Source organism: Leuciscus leuciscus (genome assembly GCF_965113295.1).
Source record: "Leuciscus leuciscus genome assembly, chromosome: 1".
NCBI lineage: Eukaryota > Metazoa > Chordata > Actinopteri > Cypriniformes > Leuciscidae > Leuciscus > Leuciscus leuciscus.
The window spans coordinates 56,447,365-56,473,997 of record NC_138725.1 but is presented as its reverse complement, the minus strand read 5'-3'; the positions used below and the strand labels follow the sequence as shown (position 1 = coordinate 56,473,997).

At 37.4% G+C, this 26,633-nt stretch overlaps 3 protein-coding genes across 5 annotated transcripts; 2 read left to right on the top strand and 1 right to left on the bottom strand.

Moving 5' to 3' along the window:
• Positions 1-836: 836 nt before the first annotated feature.
• Positions 837-5,969, bottom strand: ppp4ca (protein phosphatase 4, catalytic subunit a). 2 transcript variants are annotated; one of them, XM_082136917.1, is made up of 9 exons: positions 5,910-5,969; positions 4,976-5,191; positions 4,754-4,805; positions 4,619-4,669; positions 4,398-4,499; positions 4,107-4,280; positions 1,725-1,851; positions 1,444-1,633; positions 837-1,282 (listed from the first exon to the last, which is right to left on the bottom strand). In XM_082136917.1, the coding sequence occupies exons 2-9, from the start codon at positions 5,083-5,085 to the stop codon at positions 1,153-1,155; spliced, it is 936 nt and encodes a 311-aa protein (XP_081993043.1). In that variant the 5' UTR covers positions 5,086-5,191; positions 5,910-5,969; the 3' UTR covers positions 837-1,152. The 2 variants fall into 2 exon arrangements, with proteins under 2 accessions (XP_081993043.1, XP_081993042.1); XM_082136916.1 differs by having other exon boundaries at positions 4,976-5,266; positions 5,910-5,967.
• A 494-nt stretch (positions 5,970-6,463) lies between these two features.
• On the top strand, positions 6,464-19,749 carry atad5a (ATPase family AAA domain containing 5a). Its single transcript, XM_082136343.1, has 23 exons — positions 6,464-6,804; positions 7,063-7,137; positions 7,244-8,901; positions 8,991-9,069; positions 9,343-9,498; positions 9,589-9,730; positions 9,858-9,936; positions 10,053-10,234; positions 10,614-10,762; positions 11,609-11,759; positions 11,903-12,253; positions 12,853-12,949; positions 13,075-13,157; positions 13,261-13,391; positions 13,494-13,665; positions 13,756-13,932; positions 14,794-15,027; positions 15,105-15,169; positions 15,272-15,452; positions 15,559-15,716; positions 16,885-17,738; positions 18,317-18,475; positions 19,451-19,749. The coding sequence occupies exons 2-23, from the start codon at positions 7,087-7,089 to the stop codon at positions 19,527-19,529; spliced, it is 5,388 nt and encodes a 1,795-aa protein (XP_081992469.1). The 5' UTR covers positions 6,464-6,804; positions 7,063-7,086; the 3' UTR covers positions 19,530-19,749.
• A 511-nt stretch (positions 19,750-20,260) lies between these two features.
• Positions 20,261-26,305, top strand: adap2 (ArfGAP with dual PH domains 2). Of its 2 annotated transcripts, none has more exons than XM_082136840.1 (11): positions 20,261-20,678; positions 21,196-21,272; positions 21,493-21,584; positions 22,036-22,118; positions 22,364-22,473; positions 22,747-22,896; positions 23,052-23,135; positions 24,427-24,489; positions 25,146-25,223; positions 25,372-25,600; positions 25,706-26,305. In XM_082136840.1, the coding sequence occupies exons 1-11, from the start codon at positions 20,591-20,593 to the stop codon at positions 25,732-25,734; spliced, it is 1,083 nt and encodes a 360-aa protein (XP_081992966.1). In that variant the 5' UTR covers positions 20,261-20,590; the 3' UTR covers positions 25,735-26,305. The 2 variants fall into 2 exon arrangements, with proteins under 2 accessions (XP_081992966.1, XP_081992965.1); XM_082136839.1 differs by having other exon boundaries at positions 21,196-21,326.
• Positions 26,306-26,633: the final 328 nt, after the last annotated feature.

Below are 26,633 nucleotides of genomic sequence, written 5' to 3'. Positions count from 1 at the left end.
TGTGTGTGTCTATTCTATAGTCTACTCTATTTTACTGAGATGGAAAGCACATTGGTTGTGTTAATAGTGCTATACAAATAAAAGTGACATTGACATTGAAGACTGTTTGTGAATGGGCCAAAATCACACCTGAGCAATACATGCACCTAGCTTCTCCATACAGGAGGCATCTTGAAGCTGTCATTATCAACAAAAGCTTTTGTACTAAGTATTAAATCAATTTCAGCAAGCGTGTTTGATACTTTTTCCCGGTGTCGTTTAACATTATTACACTCAACTTAACTTATAGACATCTATGGTTTGATTTCTTTGATCTATGGATGGTTGTTACCAACATCTGGTGAACATTGCATGTCAATAGCACCTTTAGAAATATATTTACTGTGAAAAATGGTGACGTGTTAAATAGCCTACTTATTTTACCCACTATATATATGTATGTGTGTGTATCAATGAATGAGATTCCATTACCATTGAAACCTGTGAATCAAAATATACAATGTAGTGACTCAAGTTTTCAGAGCACCTGAAAATTGATAAGAATGATCTTTAGTGTATGATCGTGTCCTTGACAATCATGATTTATCGCTTACATTGAAAGCTTCTCTACCATGGTCTATGATTCAAGATTCTGTAAATTATTCTGTGCGAATATAAACATTTTGATCGGCTCTAACTGATTACAAATATGCAACACTGGTTTATATAAATACAAGCAGCAAAAAACGAACAAGTTCATGAATATGCTAATTTCTGTACAAGTTCATGAATATGCTAATTTCTGTACAAGTTCATGAATATGCTCATTTCTGTACAGATTTATATATGCAAATATCTAAACCTACTCATTTTATTTTTGTTGGGAAAAAATATCACCAGTTTGAAAATACAAAACTACCACATAATTAGGAACAGTCATAACAGTTTCAAATACATTTTACAAGATGTAAGTAAAAGTTTGTATTGAGGAAGGAATGTGAAAGCTTATGAGAAACGAGAACTAAATGCTGTAACTGGTCCATTCACAGAAGTACTGATGTTGTGCAGATAAAAGTTGGCCAGCAAAAAAATTAAAATAATAATAACATTAAAAAAGGCAGTCTATACAGGTGTTGTTTCTGATGCTTCCAAATGTCCTCCTGGACTGGAAAGTCAAAGGAAGTAGTCAGCCACAGGTTTCTTAGAGGGGAGGCCTCTGGTTTCCTGAGGTGCAGCTTCAAATATGATAAACTCCTTCTGGAGATGCTCATCAAGCTCCAAAATGGCTGCCACATTACCACACCTAAGAAAATATAACAAGAAAAGGAAATAAAAAAACAGTTCCTGGTGAGACGTTTCTCAGGAGCTGTAAATTAAGTAATGCAAAGTAATTAATACATCTAAATAATCATTTCTACAAACAAGTTATGGAACCACTGTAAGAGTGAAAAAAAACCCACACACCTATAACAGTAGTTTGGCGCAGACCACACAGTTAACACGGTCTCACTGAAATGCCACTTGTAGCCCTCCATCACCAGCTGATGAGCTCTGCAGATCATGCTGATATCATTGGCAGCATTAAACTGTGCCACCACATCACTGCCAAACAGATATCCAGCCCCTCTTGGACTCACTCCCCACCCTGTGGTGTCTAGAAACAAGAAAGGGAGCAAACAATCTTAGGTCTTTAGGTCAACATATTAAAGGTCCTTCCTTTATGTTGCATTTTATTAGTCTCTCACCCTCAGGGTCAGACCACAGTAGGTCACACATGGGTCCATCATGAGGAACTTCCTGCTTTCGGTCAATAGTTCTGATCTGATCCAAAGTTTGAATAGATGGAGAAAGCCCACCATGCACACAAAATATCTGGGGAGCAAAAACAGTGTACATACAGTACCATTAAAAAGTTTGGGGTCAGTAATTGTAAGAAGAAAAAAAAGAAAAGAAAACTTTTATTCAGCATGGATGCATTAACTTGATCAAGTGACAAAAAATAATTTTCCACAGATACAAAAGATTTCTATTTGGAAAGTTAGAAAGATTTCTAACTGGACTGGAGTTATAGCTTTGCCATTACAGGGATAGTTTTTGATCAAACAAATGCACCCTTGGTGAGCATAAGAGACTTTCTCTTTCACACACAAAAAAACCCTGAACTTTTAAAAGAGAGTGTGTGTGTGTGTGTAGTAGAGCGCAAGATCCATCAATGTAACGGTCGATTTTTGATCAATTTAAAACCATCAGAGGCGATATTAACATGAAGTGTCATGCGCACTGAAGCCATCGGCACATGCCGCTATGCTTAGTGGCACATCCAGTGGCAAATACTGTTGTCATTGGCATGTGCCAATAAAACTTGTGACATGTGCCGATGGATTGCGTCATGTGCCACTGACATTTTTGCGGAGCATGTCGCGGTATGTTGTGGCACCTTCAGTAGCTCAGTGACACATGCCACAGTCTGCTGCTCATTATGTAGATGATGTAACATATGCACTAAACGGCAGAACGACATTTAATTAGTTGTTTTGAAACAGTTTATTACATCCTGAGGGCAATCGTTACAACCATTAAGCTTTTCCCTATCTGCCTTGTGGCTTGTTGTATGTTTTTATTATAATACGTTTCTTTTAAAAAATAATTTTCACAATGTAATTAAATACATATTGTAAATACACAGTTGTTTTGATAACTCAACTATTTATTTTTCTATTTGCATAGGATTGATAGCTCAGCCGTGTCTTTTGGAATTATAAAACAATTTAGATAGGTGGCCACAACTAAAAACAGTGAAACCAGCAGGGATATGTGCCACCACACATTGGCACTGATACTGTAAACTACCATGACAGAAAATGCCACAAACCATTATAAAGTGACACGTATCATTCTGAAATGCATTACGAATAAAATTATAAAACTGGGACCAAGCATTCAGAAGTGTATTGGAACTTGACATTGTCTCTTCACAATGTAATGTAGGTCTCTAGATATTATATTTAACTTGTTAAAAATTGTATTATTTCTTGTTACATAATTCCATAAAAAATATTTGCGAAATATTAAAGCCATAGATAAGAATTTTTTCTAACGTATAACTGAAACAAATAAACATGCCACATGTGGATCTTCCTCAAATGTCGAAGTTTTGGTTTATCTTGCGCTGGCCAATGTTACACTTATACCGACACTTACCGGCGTGCACGCAAAAATAAAGGTTAACAGTAACGGATGCGATTTATTTATTTCCTAGAATGAGCAGTTTGTGTGATCAACAACAATCAGTGGCAAATGTCACTCAAATACAGATTTGCCACAAACTGACTAAAAATATTACAGATTTATAAATGCATTTAATTCTCTTTTTTTTATTCTAAAAGAAAAATACAAAAATGCACTCTTTCATTAGAAAAAAATCCACCTTAAATAGTCGAGTATATTTACAGTACAAACCTTGTCAGTGAACTATGAGGGCAAAAAAATAAAAAGAGCAGACAAAAAAACAAAATCGTTATCGAGGTTTTTATTTTAGGTCATATCATTCAGCCCTAGTGCGCACACATCTAAAGCGCGCGACAGCACAGTTTTGGACAGCGAGCAAATACTGAATCAAGTTCTTTTTCACTTCTTAATTATAATGAAAAAAGCCTGTCTTGGCAAGTATCCTTGTAAACATAGTCGGTTATGTCTTAAGCTGGGTTCACACTGTACGATTTTGGCCACAATTTGGCCGTCTGAGACAAATTTAGTTTGACAGCCGATTAATGACTGTTTCTTTGACTGACGAAATTGACTGACTGACGAAATTCTTGCAGCCCCAGAAGTTTTGACTCACAGTCCTGCAGTGTGACTTCTCCTACGACGACTGTCAAATTGGCTTTGCTTCTTAATTTATTTCAATTCGTGCTAAGTCTTAAAAACGTGCAAAGAAAAAAAAAACTATTTTAACGACAAAAGTTCAAATAGGACAGCAAGTAACAAATATTGGTATCTGTCAATAGTTGTTTGTTAAAATCAGTATCGGCCAAAAAATCCTAATGGTGCATCCCTAACGTGTGTGTGTGTAGTAAAATGTAAAAGTTATAGAAAGTGGAAAGATACTAAAATATAAGAGGACCTACCTTGCCATCAACAATGGCAGAGAGGGATAAGTAGTCAAATATCTCTGTGCAGTACCTCCAGACTGTAACAGAGCCATATTTTCTAAGACACTCGTCATAAAAGCCATAGACTTGTGTGATCTGCCTCGACTCGTGATTCCCTCTGATCAGCGTTATTCGGTCAGGGTATCGCACCTGAAGGCATAAACAAAGAACTGAGAATAGAACAGACTACAGAGTGTAGAACAACTTTAACGCAGCTATAACATTACTAGCAAACAAGATTCAAGAACTTCTGGACAGATATTGCACCTTAAATGCAAGCAGCAATAGAAAAGTCTCAACGCTATAGAACCCTCTGTCCACAAAGTCCCCCATGAAGAGGTAGTTTGTCTCTGGAACTTCACCCCCCACCTGAAAACCCAGAGGACAACAATCAGAATCAAATGACACACGCATTGGGTTAAAAAAATACAAGTTTGAAAGTGTATTGTGAATTCAATGAATGTCATGTTGCATGCTCAATTGCTTACCCTAAATAGCTCCTTTAAATCATAAAACTGCCCATGTATATCTCCACAGACCTGCAAACAAAACAGTGATTTAGTTTCAATTGCGTAATCCTATGAAAAGTTAGTTATATATTACATTTATAAAGAAATACACACTGTGACAGGAGAATCTACCCTCTGAACATTACTCTCCTCCACAAGAATCTCCCTACAGAGCAAAACAACGACACTTGCAACATTAATTCAATAATCAACTCTATACTGATATACAACTTAAGAACAATCAGCAATAACCATTTAGATGCATATAAAAAAAAAACTAATAAGGCATGCACAATGAGACATCTGGTCTCTTGAACACCTGAGTGCTGGCATTACCTCGCTTTGGCACACAGCGCCTTGACCTCATTTTCCTTGATAAGTTCACAACGTCTGAGTTGCTCGATCTGTCTGTCCAAGTCAATGACGTCGCCCATGATGACACACATGCATACACTCACAGAAATACTCCTCAATGTGAGGCTGATTAAAACCCTGTTACTGGCTCTCCAGTCCTCAGTTAGTCTCACAGAGACCACAAACACACTCCCCCTCCTGAGAAATGAAGAGACTATGAGGCCGTGCACATAATTACACACATCCAGATGATCCTAAAAGATGAGAAAATAACTGCAAAACAGAGGCAGGCGCGCGCGCGCGCGCACACACACACACACACACACACACACACACACACCATCAGAAATGCTAAACAATCACATGTATGCTTGGAAATCAGACTAATCTCCCAAGTCTTTCAGTGAGTTTAATAATAATATAATAGTAAGACTATAGGCCAAGTTGCATCCAAGGACTTTCATATTCATATTTTACATTAATTTAATATACAGAAAACTTTTGTTTGTATGTTACATTAAATCTACACTTTAATTGCGTGGTAATTGTTTCGGTATTAGTGTTAATTATGCATTATTATTTAAAATAATACTAAAACTCATAACAGGACTTTAAATGTAATATCAATGTAACATGTTTGGCTAACTAACAAATGAAATAAAACAAATTGAACTTTTTGAATATCTTTAACTTAATTTGAAGTATCTTAACCTTTTTTGTTTGTTTTGTTCAAAAACTAGCATTTCTAATACATTTGCAAAGCCTGGTCTACAAAAATAGTGTACAGACAAAGCTGTTAGCATACATACTAGTAACGTTAATGCTTTGCTGTGTGTTTTAAAAAGGAAAAGTTTTCTGTTAAAATAAGAGTTGCATTTCACACGCTAAAATGTACATATAAATGCATATAAAATACCTGGGACTTTAGATTAAATTCGTTTAGGCATCCGTCGTTTCTTTTGTAGACGGTAGTTTAGTGTAAGCGGCGTAAGCAAGTGTGACCGTCGCATCAACAAGCCCGTATCAAACGTTCGGCTCATCTTTCAAAATAAAGGTGCTGATCACCCGTTCTACATGACAGCATACATTAATTGCTCTTATTAATGACATATGTGTAATTTATTAAAAAATTGACAGCGAGAGAGGGAGAGGGAAAACCATTGATCTGGCAGAAAATGTTAAGATAACGTTACTTATTAAAAAGTGTTTTGTCATTATACACATGTACGTTTAAACCTCAAATGTAAGATATGTTACGATAAGACATGCTTTAACCCATAGTTAAAGTTAATTACATTTAAGAGGACATTATAACTATGTTAATAGAAATTAATTCAGGAAATAACTTTTTGTTCTCGTGTTCTCTTTCCCAGAATGACTGTTGTAGTGTTGTTGCTATTTTGAAATCTAATGTCGCGCTTTTTCCTGTTTGAGAATGTATGACGAAACGGACTGTGATTGGCCGAACCGGCGCGGCGAAAGACGTCCATGATATTTGGCGCCATTTGTCGAAAACAATTCAACTACACTAAAACCTACATTATTACAGAATATGGTCTCTCATTATTAGCGTCAAATGCACTTTTAATTTTAGATTTACACGCATGGCGGGTTTCGGGTTGGATAGTACCACATGTTATGTTTGTTTTTCGCCGGTTTGGGAATGTATATCGATGTTTTGGAAAATGTGTAGATAGATAGGCTTTGTGTTTAACGTTACTTAAACTCGTTGTTGTATTCATAGTTTATACACTGTGATCTGTAATTTTGGAACATGTATCAACGTATCACCGAAGGAAGGAAAAGAACCGGTGAGCATCTGCAATGTTTATGAATTTTCTACAAACACGTAACGTTAGTTGACAGGTAAACTTTTAATATATGCAATTGTGGAGGCATTGTTTATTCAAACTGTAAATGTAGCTCCTTATGAATTATGAAATTATACAAATTTACATGTTGTAAATATGTTTAAATACACTTTGAACACTTGATTCATGTGGCTTTGTTTTGTGTATTTGTCTTTAAACTCTTCTAAAACCTTGGCTTTGTCTGTTAATTCCATGCAGATTTTTAGTTTTGGGGGTGAAACGATGGCTGGTGCTGTTGCTATGGCAGCTGTCATAGAGGATTTTGAGGGTCAGGTATGTGTCATATAAAAAGTTGATATGCTGATATATGGCACTGCTTTTATATTCTAAATACACTGAATGATTTTCATAATTTGTGATTATTGCTCTGTTTCTCCAGCCATGCAAGAAATTGAGGAAGGATGGCGATGCACCATCTGTCAAAACTATTACTAACTACTTTATGCCCAAGCCAGTGGAGAAACCGTTCTCACCACCACGGTCTAACAACATTATGGACTACTTTAAGAGAACCTCGCCTGCACAAGAAATAAAAAGCTGCTCTCTGGTAGCTAAAGAGAACTCCCCACAACCTTCAGAGCAAGGAAGTGGAGAAGTCCCTGGAAAACCTATAAGAGGACAGGGGCAGAAGCGAACCAGGAAGGCCAAGGACCACAATAAGTCCAAAGAGGAGGATGCACAGATGACCAGTGAATCAGCTGTAAAGGAAAGGGATACTGTTCTTGTTCCAGCTCAAGCCTGTAATGATGCCTTCTCCAATAAAGAATCTGGCGTGAGGAAAAACACCACAGAGGCTGATCCAGATGTCCTGACGGTTAAGAGTTCTGGGGAAAGTTCTGAGCAAAAACCCTCTTTAAACCAAAGCAGGAAGAAAGATTGTGGGAACAGAAAATCTGCTGTGAGGAGAAACCGAAAGGCAAAAGGGGGCAGTGAAGAGACTAAGGAATGTGATGCTGATGCTCAAGAGCCTATATGTGACGTTAAATTGGAGGAGAGTGCAGAAAAGGAAAGTAGCACCGTCACAATCTCATTTGAAGACTTCCTACAAAATCAGAACCAAGAGCAGGAGGAGAGCAATGTGATTCCCAAGACTGATACAGCTGAGACGTCAAATGAAGGCAACGCCTGTAATGGTCAGGGTGATTCTGCAATCGGTCCTCTGCAGGTGTCACCCCGAACTCTCACAATCCAAGCTGAGGTGCATCCCATTTCCCCCGATCATCATGAGTCTGTCAAAGCTGCCACGGATTTAAAAGTCGCATCCATTTTTTGTAGAAATAAAAAAAATCAAACAAAAGAAGACAAGAGTTTGTCTGTTTCTATCCCAGAGGTTAAACTGGACGTATTGCCTGACCTCAAAAGAAAGTCTAACGTTGTTGTTCTCGAGGAAGATCTTGAACTTGATGTGATGGAATCCAGCTCCAATCCTCCTAAAAGCACTGAGGCGGAGAGAAAGCAGTTTATGAATGCCTTTAAGCAGCCTAGTCTTGATGGATTTAAAAGCAAAACCAGCAAGGGTCAGAGCAAGCAGAACCAGGTTCAAGAGAAGGATCCAGAGACAACAGACAAGGAACATGAAGAAAAATCTCTTGAGCACAAACCAGAAACCAGCTCTGAGCAGAATGAAGAACAGAAGACCTGTCCTGGGGACAAAAAGAAGCGAGGTAGGAAGCCTGGGAAAAAGGGACAAGCTAAGAAAGCTGAAGATGCACAAGCTCCAACTCCAAAACCTGAAGAACCCGCCGCAGACATTGAGGTCAATAATGAGAGTAGGTCAGCTGATAATAACAACAGTGAACAGGCTGTCAGAGAGCTGAGGAGCTCGACCAGAGAGCTTTCACGCAGACAATCAGCCGCTGTGCTCAATAGTGTGTCGCAGAATAAAGAGAGGCAAGAGAACGCTGTGAAAGATGACGATAAGTCCCAAAATACACCCTTACCCTCTTTGGCCTCCACCCCAAAAGCTCACAGGCCCAAAAGGGGCATTTATAGAGCTGAAATGCTGTGCCCACCAGACAAAAAAGGCAGCCCCATCAGGTGAGACTAACTTTTTAATTTCCTACAATCTCCTTTTACGTTTTCTTGAATTATTTATTGTCTCATGTATTTGCCATTTTATTTGATAGGATGAAAATCACCAGAGTATTTCCATGCTCTGCTACAAAAGCTGGTGATTTTGAAATATCAAGTCCTCTCTCCACACAGGTAACTAACATTTATGATTTATATATGTTACAAAAAATAATGCTATATTTAAAAAATATATATATTTTAAACATTATTATTATTATTATTTATATTTTGTGTTTAATAAAAAGGTTTAATATAGTTGTTTTTAATTAAGAAAATCTATACAATAATATTAAAATAATAAATGCTTATAACAAATACAAAATAAATGATTTAATAATTATTGTTATTGCCAGATGTTTTAAGATTAAAGATAACTCACAAACTCACAAAACTCTCATTTGTTAGGAATTAAATGCAGTTAAAAAAAGAAAACAAGCTAGAAAGCTGGTGCAGAAAGCCAAAGCTCTTCAACAAAGTAAAAAGGACACTAATAAGGAGGAAGACACTGTACGACGCTCTACAAGAGGCAAAGAGTCAATCATAAATTACTGTGATGATGAGGTGAGAGAGTGAACTGGTGTAAATGTTTTATAAATGCTGCTAATAATTGCTCAAGTTATTCTCTCATTTATATCAATGTCATCTTTTTAGGACTCTGTAGTTTTTTTGGATGAAACCGAAAGCACTCCAGTCACCTCACAGGAAAGTGACAAGAGCCAAAAGAAGATTCGTAGTTTGAATGAGGTTTTGGGTAAAAATGCAACTCAAAACAAAACATCCAAAACTCCTGCAGGTAACTTGGACTGACACAAATAGTTAAAATTAAGTCAATACTTTCTTTAATATCTGAAGGTTTTTTGGGGGGGCAAACATGGAAACTGCATTCAAGTCATTTAAAAAATGCACGATTTCTTTTTCAGCTTCTAAACTGGCTCCTCTGTTTGTTGACAAAAAGGCCCAGAGAACGTCTGTTGTCATCTCCATTTTTGACGACAGCAGGTATTATGCTAATGAAAACAGACAGTATTTGAATTGGCAAATTCTCTTCAATGCTCTTATTTTCTCTTTAGTTTAAAAATCTAATAAATGCTTTTTCCCAAACTAAACCCTGTCAGTCGAGAGGCATCCGAGAACTCGCAAGATGATGAACAGTTCAGAGCAAAGAGAGAGTTTCTGAAGAGCGGCCTTCCGGAGTCTTTTAAAAAGCAGATCGCAAAAACAGCAGCCAGCCGAGAGGCTTATAGTCAGGCCTGTGCTTCCTTCCAGACAGTGGTGCATGTTCAGCAGAGGGCTGCAGGTAAGCTGACAGGTCTTCTCTTGGTTAGAGCATTACACTGATGTGTGTGTGCTTGTTTTTCTATCCCGGTGGGGACTTCAACCTGAATGCACACTGACTCATGGGGACTTGTCACTGTGGGGACCTAAATTGAGGTCCCCATGAGGAAACAAGCTTATAAATCATACAGAATGAGTATTTTTGAAAATGTAAAAATGCAGAACGTTTTGTGTGATGAGTAGGTTTAGGGGTAGGGTTTGTGTAAGGGGAGAGAATAAACAGTTTGTACAGTATAAAAACCATTACGTCTATGGAGAGTCCCCACAAAGTTGCTGAACCAGACGTGTGTGTGTGTTTGAGAATAATGTGAGATTAATGTGTTAATTTCTTTCCATGTCAGATTGTTCTGTTTGGAACCTCCAGTGGCCTACAAATCCTTTCCTTGTGTGCATAAAGGAGTCCTATAATTTACCAGCTGTTCAAATGATGTCTTTGGAGAAGTCTTTAGGTTATGCTACAGTTCCTGCTAAGAGAGCATTTTGCCAGAAGGTTGGTAATCTTTTGGTGACAATTTTTAGATGAAAGTTTTTCAAATTTTTTATTCAAAAGGCAGAATATTTCTTATTTTTATTGAGCAAGGATGCATTCAACTGATCAAAAGTGACAAAAGATATGTATAACGTTACAAAAGGAATCTATTTTAAAATGAATGCCTGTTATTTTGAAGTTTAATCAAAGCATCACAAATAAAACTCACGGTTTCCTCAAAAATATTAAGCAACTGTTTTCAACATTGATGATAGTAATAAATGTTTCTTGAGCATCATATTAGAATGATTTCTGAAGGATCATGTGACACTGAAGACTAGAGTAATGATGCTGAAAATTCAGCTTTGACATCACAGGAATAAATTATATTTTAGAATAGGAAACAGGTATATAACTAGATCAGAGATTGCAGATTCTACCCAACCTAAAAAGCCTCTGCATCCATCTAAAAATCTCTATGAACGGCAGCATATTAAAACACAGATAAATCAACTCATCAACTTATAAGTGTGTATATCTCCTCGCCTTCCGTTGTCAATTGTGCTTGTTCCTGTTGCGTGTCCTCAATCTGGAAACCCGCGTGAGCTTCGAGTCTGAGGAGAAGGTGGCGGGGAAACATCCCTCTCCAATATTTTGAATTTGAACTGCAGTACCCATTTCAAACCACTAGCTGTCAATCTTACATTCTGCACCTTTAAATTGTAATAATATTTCAAAATATCACTGTTTTTACTGTATATTTAATCAAATAAATGCAGCTTGGGTGAGCAGAGGAGACTTTTTTTATGCATCCTGTATTTATGTACAGCAACAAATTTAACTATTTATTTTTTATTTATTTTTTAGGTTTCTTGTCGGAATTCAGAGTTTTCTGAGCCAATCAGACAGCATCTTTTAGAGGAGATGAGAATCTCCAATCCCTCCTTCCCTCATCAACGTTTCTTTATGCGGTTTGTTAAGAGACGTGAGGACTGCATCCTCCAAGCCTCTGCCTCAGGTGACTAAAAAATACTATTAATCATTTTGTTTTAGTTTTTTCTTCCCACATGAATATGTAATGCATAAATGTATTTATAATGAAACGTAACCCTGAATTATTTACAGATTTTTTGCATACGTCATTTATATGATTATTTGTAGAACCTGAAGGCGAGTCTAAGGTATCCTGCCCTGCTGGGTCATCTGATGGCGTCGGAAGGAAACGGAAGCGTGTAGATGAAGGAGAGACAACAGGCAAAGTGGGTAAAAAACCAAAGGCCAGTCACTCAGAAGGGGATGTTATAGTGATTGAAGAAAGTCCACCATCAGGAGGTCAGGCAGCACGGAATGTCTCTGACACGGTTCCATCTGGCAGAAGTCGAAGAGGTCGATCACAGAGGCAAAAGCAGAAAGAAGAACCCAATCCAGCAGAGTTACTCTCACCTGTGGGGAACCAGAAGGACATTCACATTATAGTAGATTCCTCTGTCCCAGAAAATTCAAGCACAGAAGGTAAAAATTAAATAAGTTTGTAGACAATGTTTTCACACTCTGAGTAGTTATCTTCCTCTTAAAGTCTGTGAAAATTTTGGTAAGATTTTACAATAATGTTCAATTCATTAGCATAATGTCACATAATCCTTCAGAAATCATTCTAATGTGCTGATTTGATGCTCAAGAAACATTTCCTAATATTATCAATGTTGAAAACAGCTGTGCTGCTTAAAATTTTGTGGAACCCATGCTGCGTTCCCCCCCCCCCCCAGGATTCTTAAGAATAGAAAGCTAAAAAAATAAAAAAATAAAACAGCATTATTTGAGTTAAATTTTTTGATAACAATGTAAAAGTCTTTACTTTTACTGTTGATCAAATTAGTGCAGCCTTGCTGAATAAATGTATAATTATTTTTTATTTTTAAACTGACCTCAAACTTTTGAACGGTATTTATAAACTTACATTAATCTAGAATAATACATGCTGTGCAACATGGTTGGTAATTGTTAGTGCATGATACATAATGAACTGAACCTAAAGTATTACTAAATATGTTTATTAAACTTGTTTGCACTATATGTTGTTTAAATTTGGTTGTTCATGTTTTCATTTCTAGATGGAGTGAAAGAGGATGTGCTTTGGACAGAAAAATATCAGCCTCAGCACTCCAGTGAAATAATCGGGAATATGGAGTCTGTCCGGAGACTACACAGGTTGTTATCCTGCCAAGTTTAATCAAAGATGGTGAAAGTTCCCATTCACTAATCTACGTGTCAGGATTGAATATTTCTTTTTTTGATAACATTTCTTCCCATTTCATTTTGATCGTTACCGTTAGCTGGCTGAAAGAGTGGAAATTGAGAGCTGACCGGGAAGAGAAGAGGAAACAGCAGGAAAAAAAGCAAGATGAGGACAGTAATGGTATGAAAATATCCTAAATGACAGTGCTTGCTGTTTTGCTTGCCATTTTTGGCTGTGCCAATATTCATATTCTTATCATTGCCTCAACTTTATTTCTATGCAGACTCCTGGCTCATAGATGAAGGCCTGGATGAGACAGAAGATCATCTGTGTAACACACTTCTTATCACTGGACCCACTGGAGTGGGCAAGACTGCTGCAGTCTATGCCTGTGCGCAAGAACTGGGATTCAAGGTCTGGTTCATTTTTCATTTCACTTTACTATTTTGAGACTGTCTAGTGTCGTTCAAAAAAGGAAAGTATTTATCCACCCTGTTTTTTTTTGTTTGTTTTTAGGTATTTGAGGTAAACTCCTCCTCTCAAAGGAGTGGTCGTCAGATCTTATCCCAGCTGAAGGAAGCCACTCAGTCCCACCAAGTGGACATCCAAGGTGTCAACGCTCACAAACCGTCCTACTTCAGCAATTATAGCAGCAACAGCACCACCATCAAACCTGGCACCTCTCCCAGTATGAATTTTCTCTTCCTTGATGATTGCACTTCAATATATAGTGTGCATGACTATTCGGATGGGTTCTCAGTGTCTCTTCTAATCACAGGAAAGGTTAACTCCCCCAGAAGGGTTGTATCATCGCCCAGGAAGCCTCCTCAGTCTCCTCGAAGTGCTCCATCCAGAAAAGGTGGCTTGGCTCCGACATCTCTGGCCAATTTCTTCAAAGCAGGTGGAAGATCCACTGGCAAAGAAGCAAACAGTCAAGACAAGAAAACACCACCTGGTAATAATTCAAAATCCAGTGATCTAAGTCAAACACAAATATTGAAATGATATTGACATTTATTGTGAGCTATATTAAAGTGCCCCTATTATGGATTTTTGAAAATGACCTATCATGTAGTGTGTAACATAGCTCTAAAAGAATGAAAACATCCTGCAAAGTTTTAAATCTGAAAGTGCACCGTGTTTAAATTTGTCTTTTAAAAGTAAGAGTCGACTCTGAGTCAATTAAATCAATCGTTTTTCAAACGAGTCATAAGCTGTTAGCATATTGCCCGCCCACTTATTGCAAGCAGACACCAGGGAAAACTTGAACCTCAAACCGGCATCTGATTCCTGTGGATACTGGATAGCATCATGTTGAGAAGACGGCGCTGTGCTCTACAATGTGAAGGTAAAGCCAGTTTTTTTTTCACTGCCCAAGAACGAGCATGTGAAGAATCAGTGGTTAAAATTCATTTTCAAATTCGATTCAAACGTCATTGTTAGTTTACGGTGAAGGAAGCCTCAGGACACGCAGAGCTGACGTTGTTATGGCAATGGGCGGTTTTGTTTTCGACACAGGCTTGCACGTCGTAGACCAATCACAACAGACTGAGCTGTCTGGCCAATCAGAGCAGAGTAGCTCGCGGAAAGGTGGGATTTAGAGAGATTGATTCATCTGACGAGTCGTTTGAGAATCAGTGAAAATGTGGTGATGTGCAAATGTATATTATGAGAAAATGAAACAGTTTTCGACCTTTGATGCTTGTAAACCTGTTACCTGAAACTTTCAAATAGCATAATAGGAGCACTTTAAGGAAATTGTTTTCAAGCTTCATGTTTGAGACCTTTCTAATGGCATTTCATGTTTTATTATAAGCATGTCCGAAAAAGTCTGCCAAAGCAAAAGAGACTGACAGCAAAAGCAAAGAGTGTCCCAGTGGAACTCCAGCCAGCACCAAGATCTCAGCTGAAGACCAGGGCAAGAAAACTGCCACATCCCTCATCTTATTTGAGGAGGTGGACATCATTTTTGATGATGACACTGGATTCTTGGCTGCAATAAAAACCTTCATGACCACAACCAAGAGACCAGTTATTTTAACAACCAGTGGTAAGTAAAGTTGGCAGTGAACAGAAATGTACTATGCAAGATTTGTGAATTAGTCATCATTGGACCTTTTTGTCCAGATCCGACCTTTGGTGCTACATTTGATGGGTACTTTGAGGAAATCCATTTCAAATCTCCTTCAGTGGTAAGTGCAGTTAATTAATTTTTTCTACTTTTCTAATTACTTTCTCCTATATTCTCTTATTTGTGTTTGGTTTGTGATAGTCAACGCATTGGGTTTTTCCAGGCGGATGTGTCAAGTTACCTCCAGCTGCTGTGTCTGGTAGAAAACATGAGAACAGACACTAAGGATGTGTCCTGTCTGCTAGATTGGAACAGCTGTGATATTCGGCAAAGCCTCCTGCATCTACAATTCTGGGCATGCAGTGGTGGTGGACAGCAGATGCAGAGACCTTTGCCTTCATCAGGTAAAGATATATTTAATTGATTTAAAAAAAGGTGCACTAAGAACTTTTGGATTTATGTTATAATATCTGTATATAGTTATCAAAAACATCTTGTTTTACACTATAGATCTCAAAGAGAACATCATGGGTGACATTCACCATCAGTCTATCAAAGCTCAGGATGTAAATGAGGATAAACTACCTCCTTGCCACACTGCATGCACAGAGACTTTGCTGGGAATCTGCAAGATGCAAACAAAAAATATTGCAGATTTGCTGCTAAAGGTGAGTATTGAATTTGTGATATTTTCTAATTAAGAATGCAATGATTCTGTCCAATACTGTTAAGCCGATAATTATTTTATGCTATTGGCAATAGCCCAAAAATTATATATATACGGTATATATAATTTTTATGTGTGTGTGTGTGTATATATATATATATATATTAGGGGTGGCACGGTTCACAAAACCCACGGTTCGGTTCGTATCACGGTTTTAGGGTCACGGTTTTCGGTTCTGTACGGTTCTTGTTGTTGTTTTTTCTTTTAATCTTTAACACTCCAAAAATTTACTTCAGCATATGATATATAGCTGAATTATCTAATTATTAATTAATTTATTTCATAAATGGGGTGTGTTTGCAAAACGCAGCTTCTCATTTCCCGTGGGCTGTGTCGGACAGTTATTTGTCACCACTTTTTGCCAGGGTTGATATTATGTCCCAGCACGGATGTACCAATACAAATAAATAAAACATTTCCAGTTAACTAGCAAAGTATTCGTTTCGTTCGTTTGTTAAATAAGAAGCAATCTAGCGCTGAAATGTGTTTTTTTTAATCAAGTGATCAAAGTGCTCGTTGCCGTTGCGATCAGTGGCGCTGATACAGTGTTCTCGTGGCTCGCGCACACACCGCAGCGGCCGCACATTCTTCACTCAGACGCGCGCTTCAGTCCGTTGAGGAGACTCTAGGCTACTCTATTCGTTCCGATGAAATCACAAAACAAAATTCATACAAATCTGTCCCTGCTTGATATACAACCGCTGATAAACATAATCGGTTTTGATGAAAAAGAAAAATATATACGAGTGCAGACATGTATGTATGTGTGTGTATTTTTTTTTAATGATTTTTTATTAGAATATTATAGAATTATTAAAAATCTTAATATATTTTAATATTAATTTCCCTATTTGTTCCATAATGTTGTTAAATAATTTTTTCAATTATAATTTTTTTTGTGTGTTTTTAAAGATTAAATGAGCATGCACTATTAAATATCCAATATCATTGCCGATAATTATATATAAAAAAACATTTATTGGCCAACAGATATAGTACCAATATATTGTGTATCATTGGTATATATTTATTCATACACTAAAAATATAATTGTTTAAACATGTTCATTTCCAGAATTTGTTCCTGATCAATCTGATCTTATTTTACAGCACGAGTCTTCAATACTAGAGAGCATTAAGTGCTGGGATATTCTCTCAAAGGTCCACAGAATGGGAGTGGAACTTCTCTACTGCAATATAGAGTTTCTGCTTCCTCTGCCAACTCGCCCTTTACCGCAGTCCACCCTCAAATCACAATCAGCACCAAACCCACAGTCCCAACCTGAGCAAGTACCTCAAAATGTGAGGTTAGAAGCTTTGGAAGAGCCCTCTGAAGAAGGTAGTCCCCTTAAATTGTCCTCCAGAATGAGAGGGCGAAAGAAGATGGGCAATAAAGACGTTTTCCAGTCTGATTCAGAGTCGGAGGAAGACTTCCTCTCACTGCCAAAAACCAGCAGAGATCCTGCTAAAAGCACTAATGCAGAAGCAGCCAATCTGTCCGTGAATGTGCCTGAAGCCGTGCCGATAAAACCGAGGCACATTGTGTTATCTGAAGCCGAAAGAAAGAAGAGCAAGCCAGTGACGCATTGCTTAAGCGGTTTAGCAGAGTATATGGACCACATGTCCTTCCTGGACTCCTCATTGCACTACCCACCTTTGCATGGAGAGGGTTCCTGCAGACCACAGGACTTTGGCTGGACCGGTGCGAAGGTCAAAAGTGGGATGACCGATGACATTCGGTTAGAGTGTGTTAGCCGGGTAAATGGTGTTAGTGTTGATGAAATCCATGCTGCATTGGGGCATTTGAGCTTTAGGAAGTGCAAGGCTGTAGTCTCTGAGGCCTGGGACACAGCACAGCAACTGGAGGAGGAGATCAGAAGAGAGGCAGAAGAGGAGCTCACCCTTCCTGTGGCTTCACACAGAGATGGCTTCAGCCTCGCTCAAGTCACACCTTGTGAACCAAGGTGAGAATTCAGCCTCTCTGTGTTTTTTTTGTTTTGTTTTGCTTTTGCTTTTATTTATTCTGCATTTAATCCAAGGCTAGGTCATGTCTCTAAAAAAAATCTCAATAATACATTGTAACAAGAAGCAATATTAACCTACATGTTTTTACATATATATTCTATTTTCTCTCTCTCTCTCTCTCTCTTGCTCTCTCTTTTGCTCTCGCTGTATGTGTGTATTGTTAATTCTTAGTTCATGTTAACCAATGTAGATAACTAATGAAACCTTATTGCAAAGTGTTACCAAAATAGTATATCAAAATGCCAATGGCAGAACTTTCTTGAAAGTTTTTTTCCACTAAAGTTTATTAAAATATGTATTAATGTTCTTAAAACTGCAAGTTGTGAGACAAGGATTGTGAAACTAGTTAAACGACAATCTTTGGAAAACCAAAAAAATCTTCAAAATCATTGTAAACTTAACACAAATATTCTATTATACCCATCCCTTGTCTCAATGTTTTACGTTTCCTCTCTGCCCTCTGAGGCGGGTTTATACACAGCGTGCTGTAAGATTGTGTTCATTTTGTTTTGTACAGGCTGATGGAGAGGAGAAGTGAGGTGCTGAAGTCGCTACTCTCCACCATGTCAGTTGGTACGCTGGGAAACCGGGCAGCAGTGGCTCTGGACTACCTCCCCTCTCTACGCACCATCTGTAGGTCAGAGAGACTGAAGGAGCAGGGAAAGATCAAACGCAGGTGAGAGTTATTATTAGATTCATTTATAGACTATCTGCAGTGAACATATGTCATTAGTGGTTACAAAATTACACATTTGAAAGAACTGTCTTTTTCTAATTATAGTGAGTTTATTTTTCATATTACTGATTTATTCAGTATCACATCATACTGTTAATTATGGCAGGCATCATTCGCTTCCACTAGGTGGGGCATCAGTGAGAAGTCTGGACTATGTTCCTGTATTTGAAATGGGCATTAAGACTGTATTATTTTAGTGTGTTTCCATGACTAAAAAGTCATGGAAATGGATTATTTAAGAGGTATGGAAAACCTGTGGCAGGTTAGGAGAGAAATCTTTTGGTTTAAAATTGTCTGCTGTACACTTTTGTCTTGACCACCCTGAAAGCCTGAAATGTCTCGAATGCATGACACACCCTTGTTTATGAACAAGAGACCCTGTTCTTAGTTACGCTCCCAAAGTGAGATCATTTCCAGTTATCCAGATACCACACTGAGTTGAACAGTGACAATGGAAATACCCTTTACACAGTGGGCAAGAATACACCCTATATTTCCTGTAGGCGAAAGTGTTGCAAAGAAAACAACTGTAAAAATCCTGCTGTCTCATGAAGGTTGAACACTATATTTGAAGGCCTAACATGGTAACTAACCACAGTTTCACAGTCTCAACTCGCATCTCATAAATATAATGTTTAGTACCTGATGCATTTGTTTTTTGCTGAACTGACAACGACGTGTCAAATTCAACTTGGTCATAGTGCACAGGTCTAAAAAAAAACATAATACAGTGGAGGGACAGGATGTGGCTTTTGCAAAGCTTAAATATGGCATGAGGTCACAATTCAACAGAACAACGTTTTGTCGACTTGTTTTAAATGATCATAGGGACTTGTCTTGTAGTGGCAAAACTACTCTAAAGATCCACATTTAACAAAATGATCATAATGTTGTGTTTTTCCCCTACTTTTACAGGTTCTTGCACTATTTGGACGGTATACACTTCACTCTTCCTAAAAGCACAGTGGAGTTCCTGGCTTCCGAGTTCCCTTAAATTACACCCATCTTTAGGCAGCCGCTTAAAGGCTGCTGGTGAATCTGCATTTGTACAGTAATATATACTCAGAAGGAGTGTGGTTTTATGTTGTTGTAGACCTCACATATATGTACTGATGTTTTAAATTTGCTGATCATTTTTGTTTTGTACTTTTTGTCATGCATCTTCCAAAAAGTTTTATCAAGTAATAAATGTGGATTTGCTATTTGCCAGCAAACATGTTATTTTTTTATTTGTTTTTTTTATATGTATGTAAATTGCAAGAGGTCTGTAAACATGATGGTGCTATTGGAATTTGTGTACAGGTTGTGTATGATTTTTTTTTTTTCTCCCCCTACCATATTTCATATTTTATCATGAGACGATAGACCTTACAATGTTTTTCGTGAAACTTAGAGTCATAAAGCACACTTTTCACTTCCACATCTCCTAAATGGGACGGTTTTAGTCCATTTGAATCCAGGAAGATAACTGTAATCCTGAAAATGCAACATTTTTGTTTTGTTTGCAGTCTCAATGTGTGACTGGAGTAAATGTACTAGCTTGCAAGAATATTATAGCTGTTGGCACCTATGATTTAACCTAATTATAATGAGTTACTTCAATCTTGATAATCATTCTCATGTTTTGTTTGGTACAAATGTAATATTTTAACCATATTAAGTACGAAAAACTCTTTCCACAGTGAGCCACTGTTTACAACTTGGTTTCATTATTGCCTAATTATCCTCTCATATTTATTACAGAGTAATGAGAGTTAATGGATTATTAAATAGATAACATATCTTAGGTGTAGCAGTTTGTTGTTTTCTCCAGGAAGTGAACACGAAGGGGGGTTTTAGTGAATGCTTGCGGAAGACCTCGAGTCCAGCAGCTGAGACCGCAGCGTTTTGCCGCTGAAGCGCATACGAGTTTCGAATCTGACGCGACCGGTGCGCAACAGTGTTGGGAGACTGAATGAAATATACCGCGAAAAACCGCACCCTCTGGGATAACCAACGGATAAGAGAGTTGAAAGTTTGAACTACAATCTTTACGTGTTTAAAAGCATTTCGCCTATGGCAAATCGGGAAAAGAACAAGAAGACACTTCTAGAGTTGGTGAAGCTGCCAGAGAATAGCTGCTGTGCGGACTGTGGAGCTGCAGGTGAGTACAGGACCATTGTCAACACGGCATTCACTCACAGCCCGTAGTTATTTGTGTAATTTTACCGAGAATGCAAGTAATTATTGGAAAGCTCTCTAACAATATTTTGACACACTGTTTATAGTAGTAATTCATAGTAAAGTCATGGTATAGCCATGATGGTTCGATCAGTGTAACTATGGCTTCTATAAACAAGTTGTTTCGAAACCAGTAGCATTTAGAATCTATTCATACCATAGTTGTATTTATATGAAATTTCTTCAGATTTTTTTTTTTTTGACAGAATGGTTGGCAGGGTTCCCACACATATTTAACCCACGAATTTCCATGCCTTTTTGTGACTTTTCCATAATATGTAGTCATTCGTGATTAAGAAAATATATTTAATATAAAAAATATTATTTTTCATTGCCTTTCCTGGAAATCACAATTTTAAAATGACTATGCTTTTCCATGAATGTGGGAACTTTATTTATCAATTGTTTGACTCACTCACTTACTCTGTTATCACTTGAAGATCCAGACTGGGCTTCATATACTCTGGGAATATTTGTGTGTCTAAACTGTTCTGGAACTCATCGCAATCTTCCTACAGTAAGTCGTATCAAGTCCATACGATTAGACTTCTGGGATGATGAGCTTGTGCAGGTAAAAAGGAGTTTGTGAATGTTTTTAATGAAAAGATTTTGATTATTACATGTCACTTTTTGCATAGTCCCTGTTTTACATATCAGCATCTAGTGGTTCCATTAAGTCTTGAATGTGAACCCTAACACCATTTTGTTTCCTCTCAATGCTTTTTTCGGATGAGAAGTTCATGAAGGCCAATGGAAACCGTCCTGCCAAAAACTTCTATGAGAAATATGTCCCTGTGTTTTATTATCAGCCCCACACAGATGATTGCGAGTGAGTGGTCCAGGCTCTTCTACTGACTGAAAAGTCAAACTAAACACATTAATTTACAGCTGAAACACTACATTTATATCATAATGGAACAGATCTCTGATTTGGGAAGTAAAAAAAAAAAGAAGGAAAAAAAAAAGGGCTGATTAAGCAAAAATCTTACTGGCAAGAAAAAACGCTGTGTACTACTGTTGATCACAGTAACAGGAACTACTAATTCCACTAAAAGGGTATTGAAGTCCATTCCTTTGATTCTGTCAGTTGTGTTCTCGATTCTTAATGCTTCATTCCGCATGTAGTTGAATATATGTTCATATTCAACTGAAATAGTACCATCTACTTAATTATAAAATGGTATTGTAAGTGTACTATAAACTGTAATATATATAATGACATTACAACAGTTGACTCCATCATGTAGCTCAACAAAATGCATTATATGTGCACTGAATAGGGTCCTTAGAGAACAATGGATTCGAGCCAAATACGAAAGAATGGAGTTTACGGAGAAAAATACAGAAAGACCCTTCACAGCAGGTAATCCATTTCAGCTCCCAGAAGCTTTCTTTTAAACTCTGTACTTTAAAAAAGTGTATTATTGAAGAAAATCAGCTCAGATTGACTGATCAGCAGGTGAATCATTCCAAATGGCCCACACTTGAATAATAAAAATGACAGATTAATAACTGACATTAAACTTAATGCATTCAGCTTGCATCTTAGTCTGTTTACTGCTAATATTAACATTAATCTTTCAACCAAATTGTTTTGCCTGGCTCTAGGTGTCTATGAGGGCATGCTGTGGAAGAAAGGAAAGGATAATGGACAGTTTCTCGAGAGGAAGTTTGTTCTTTCAGTGCGGGATTTTACCCTCAAATACTACAGGGAGGATGTAAGAAAAGAAACTTTTCATTGAGCAATGAAGTTTGTGGACCATTTAGAAATGCTATTTTCTTTAGTGAATGCATTTGTCGTAAAACACAGCACAGACTGAGAATAACTACAGTATATGACTTTTAAGACAATCAAAGCTATGCATACATCATCCAAAATCCTTTTAACACAATATTAGCTCTGTTTAAAAAAATTGCCTTTGATTGAAAAATGTATAGAATCAAATTAATATTAGGTGCACAATTCATTAAATGGTATCTGTGCTTGTCAGGAATCTAAGGGGCCAAAGGCTACTATTTCTGTGAAGGACCTGAATGCAACCTTCCAGCCTGAGAAGATAGGACATGCTCACGGCCTTCAGATCACCTACTGTGTGGATGATCACTCCCGAAACCTTTTTGTTTACAGTAAAAATGGTCAGGTAAATCTATTTTTCCAGGCTTCTTTCCTGCTTTGTTGCAAAGAATAGTGCAGGTGTAGTGCACATCATATTTAATGAGTTTGAATTGAACTTAATGAGTTTCAGAGGCAGCTTGTATACTAAAGACTATCTGCTCTGTAATTTCTCCATTTCAGGAGATTGTCAATTGGTTTAATGCCATTAGAGCTATTCGCCACGTCTACCTGAAAACAGCCTTTCCAACAGCTAGTGATAAAGATGTAAGTACTTTTTGTATAGTTGCTTTTGGACTTCTTAAAATACCACGTGTCTCCTCAGTGCTTTTAATTTGCTTTACTGTACAAAGTTTTTGATTTTCTCAAAAGCTTGTTGTGCCTTCTCATGTTGTAGCTAACATTGCCACATAAAAAGGAAGTTTCGCAAGTTTCCCCTTTTCCAAGTGATTTTACTTCCTAAAACCATCAACAGCTAAAGGCCTGCCCTCTCTCCAATTTCACAACATGAATGATCACCAGATAAACGCCCTACACCACAACAATGTTAACAGGACACGTAAATGCGTTTTTTGTTTAGGTTTTTTTGTGAGTTGCTGCATCTCTAAACAAGAAACACATTTATTTTAGTTGGTTAACAAACAAAATGCTACATGTGTAGTATATTTTAGTCTAGTCGAGGAACAAATTGTTCTGTGATTGGTGCATCATCACAGAATATCACTGTAGATGTAAACATCAATGATATTTGTGTTACATGTTCTACTCTGTAGTTTCCATTTGTGGCTTTTTGGTAAATCAGGGGCAGTGGCGAAATAGAGTTCCGCAGGGGAGTGGGGAGCTGGGCCCCCCTCGGTAAAAATCGCGTTCCGTGGGGCACCGCAATACGACAGAGAAAGGGCACTTTCGCTTTCACTATTAAAGGGATAGTTCACCCAAAAATGAAAATTCTGTCATCATTTACTCACCCTCAAGTTGTTTCAAACCTGTATGAATTTCTTTTTTCTGCTGAACACAAAAGAAGATATTTTGAAAAATGTCTGTAACCAAACAGTTGATGGATCCCATTGACTTCCATAGTATTTTTATTTTTTTCCTACTATGGAAGTCATTGGGGTCCATCAACTGTAAATGTAAATGATGACATAATTTTCATTTTTGGGTGAACTATCCCTTTAAAGGGGCAGGGGCTCAAGAACCCCAATCCCAATGAGCTGGTTGAGGAATGTATTAGAATTTAGACATGGTTGGAAAGACATGGTTGGAAGGCCATTGAGGTTGGCTGCAGGCAGGGGCTTTGCAGGGCAGTCATTACATCAGGCATTCAGTCTCTGGCATTAAAGGTTTGCAGGAAAAGACAGCCACCAAGAACATAAACAAAACTGCAGAAAAAGCGTCAAGTTGACTGTGGATTAAGAAGGGCACTTGACCCCTGGGTTCATCACTGATAATGTGTCCGAGGAGCACAAGTTGGTGTCTCAAGAAACTAGCAAAAGCACCGTGAAACATTTGTTAAAAAAGTTTAACAATATTTATTTTTTATTTTGTTTGTCTTAAGCTAATACCATGGACAACCAGAAACTACCTGAAAGAGGGTTACATGGAGAAGACTGGCCCTCTGGTAAGTTTTTCTTTCTTTTTTTGTCCACAAATGGTTCTCTCTATTTTCATTATATGTATATTTAAAAATCTAGATTTTTCAGTGTAGCAAGGTATTTGTAGTTGTCTTTAAATTGCACAAACATTTAAAGGGATAGTTCACCCAAAAATGAAAATTCGGTCATTATTTACTCACCCTCATGTCGTTCCAAACCCATAAGACCTTCGTTCATCTTCGAAACTCAAATGAAGATATTTTGCACACAAAAAGTATTCTCGTCGGTTCATAAGATTACATTTGAACCACTGTAATCACGGGTTTGGGACAACATGAAGGTGAGTAATTAATGAAATTTCATTTTTGGGTAAACTAACCCTTTAAGGATAAATCATGCTATTCTTTGTAAAACACTCCTCAAACACTTCTTTACACACTCACAAAAACTAAAACACCACTACGTTAGGCCACTGTGTACATATCTGCATATTCTGTAACTAATGTTTCTGAATTGTGTTTTATTGTCCTGCTGTCTCAGGAAAGTATAATAGCTTGTAGGAAAAAAAAAATATTCCTACCACTTATGTTGAACATGTGACAAATACATTTTGAACTTCAAACCTTTGAAAGTGATTTGACGCTAAAACAAACATCTCTGACTCTTTGTTTATGTTGAACAGCAACGAGAGCCATTCAAGAAAAGATGGTTTATCTTGGATTCCCTGGACAGGAAACTACTCTATTTTAAAACACAACTGGTATGAATTGCATTGCTTTTTCTTTTTCTACTTATGTAAGTGTTGGCTGTTTTTCAGTTCAGCAAAAATCAATGTGTTCAGTGTAATCAATAAAAAAATTAAAAAAAAAATTGTATTTAATATTGTGAATTTTCTTTTTATCCTAAAGGATGCCATTGAACTTGGAGTTGTTTTTATTGGCTCAGAGAATCATGGGTATTCAGTGAGAGAGTGTGTCCCTAAAGGGACAAGAGGCAACAAATGGAAGTGTGGGGTAATTGTGGAGACTCCGGATCGGCAGTTCGTCTTCATGTGTGAGCAGGAGCGAGATCAAAGAGAGTGGGTGGAGGCCTTGAAAACAGTCATCTCGAGACCTATGATGCCCCAAGATTACACCAGTAAGATTATGCCACTCTCTATCAAGTGTGTTAATTAAATATAACAAAATGTAATGTTTGTAAATATTTGTTTGTAAAAAAAAATTATACTTGACTTCTTTTCAGCCGAAGCCAATATTCGTAGACGGAGGTGAACACAATGGCTGGATGGGATAATAAGCTCAGAGCACAACGCTCTGGACACATGGACTCTGTCACTAAATCTTAAAATGAAACCAGATATTCTGGGTGAATCAAAGGTTAACATTTGAGTCCCAGAAATTATTTACTCAATGGGAACCTTGGAAGAATGTCACTTCGGGGCATTGTTTCTAACAAGCAGTTAAAAAAATATTCCCACTTGGTGCATTTTGGGATGTGAAACCAACCTGAGAAGATTGCAGTAGGTCAGATGAGGATGGACCATCTAGTTGAGCTCTCTGAGGAGCAGAAATTATATGAAGATGGATAAGATCTTGACACAATACAAGGAGACATTCTGAGCCTTGACCAAGAAGCGAATCTCATCTTTGGCCTAGATGCGAGAGAACTGAATTAGACGCACATGTGACAGTGCGTCCACATGTGCAGGAGCTGAGACACAAAATAGAAGCTAAAAATAAGGAATTATGGCTGTACAGAAATGGAGAATGCAAGTGACATGGAGTGTGTGATGAAAATGATCATTGTAGAACACAGAGGTTTCATTAAACTGACATTTGGACACTTTTTGTTTTCTGATTTATAATCATATGGGCAACTGAACAAAGCAGAATTATGTTCACAATTCTTCAATTTTGTTTATATTAAAATCTATCTTCTATCATTATCAATACTAAGTATCCTATATAATACCCATGTTTTCTGTTAAAAGGTTTTTTGTTTCGTAGACTAACAACTTTAGCAGTGTGTTGATAGTAATATGATTTGAATGTATTTATTAATCAATTATATATTATATTTAAATATAATGTATAACGTGTCTATTATTTATAGTGAAGTAATAAGATACTTTATTAATCCTTCACAGGAAATTAGATTTGTTACAGTAGCA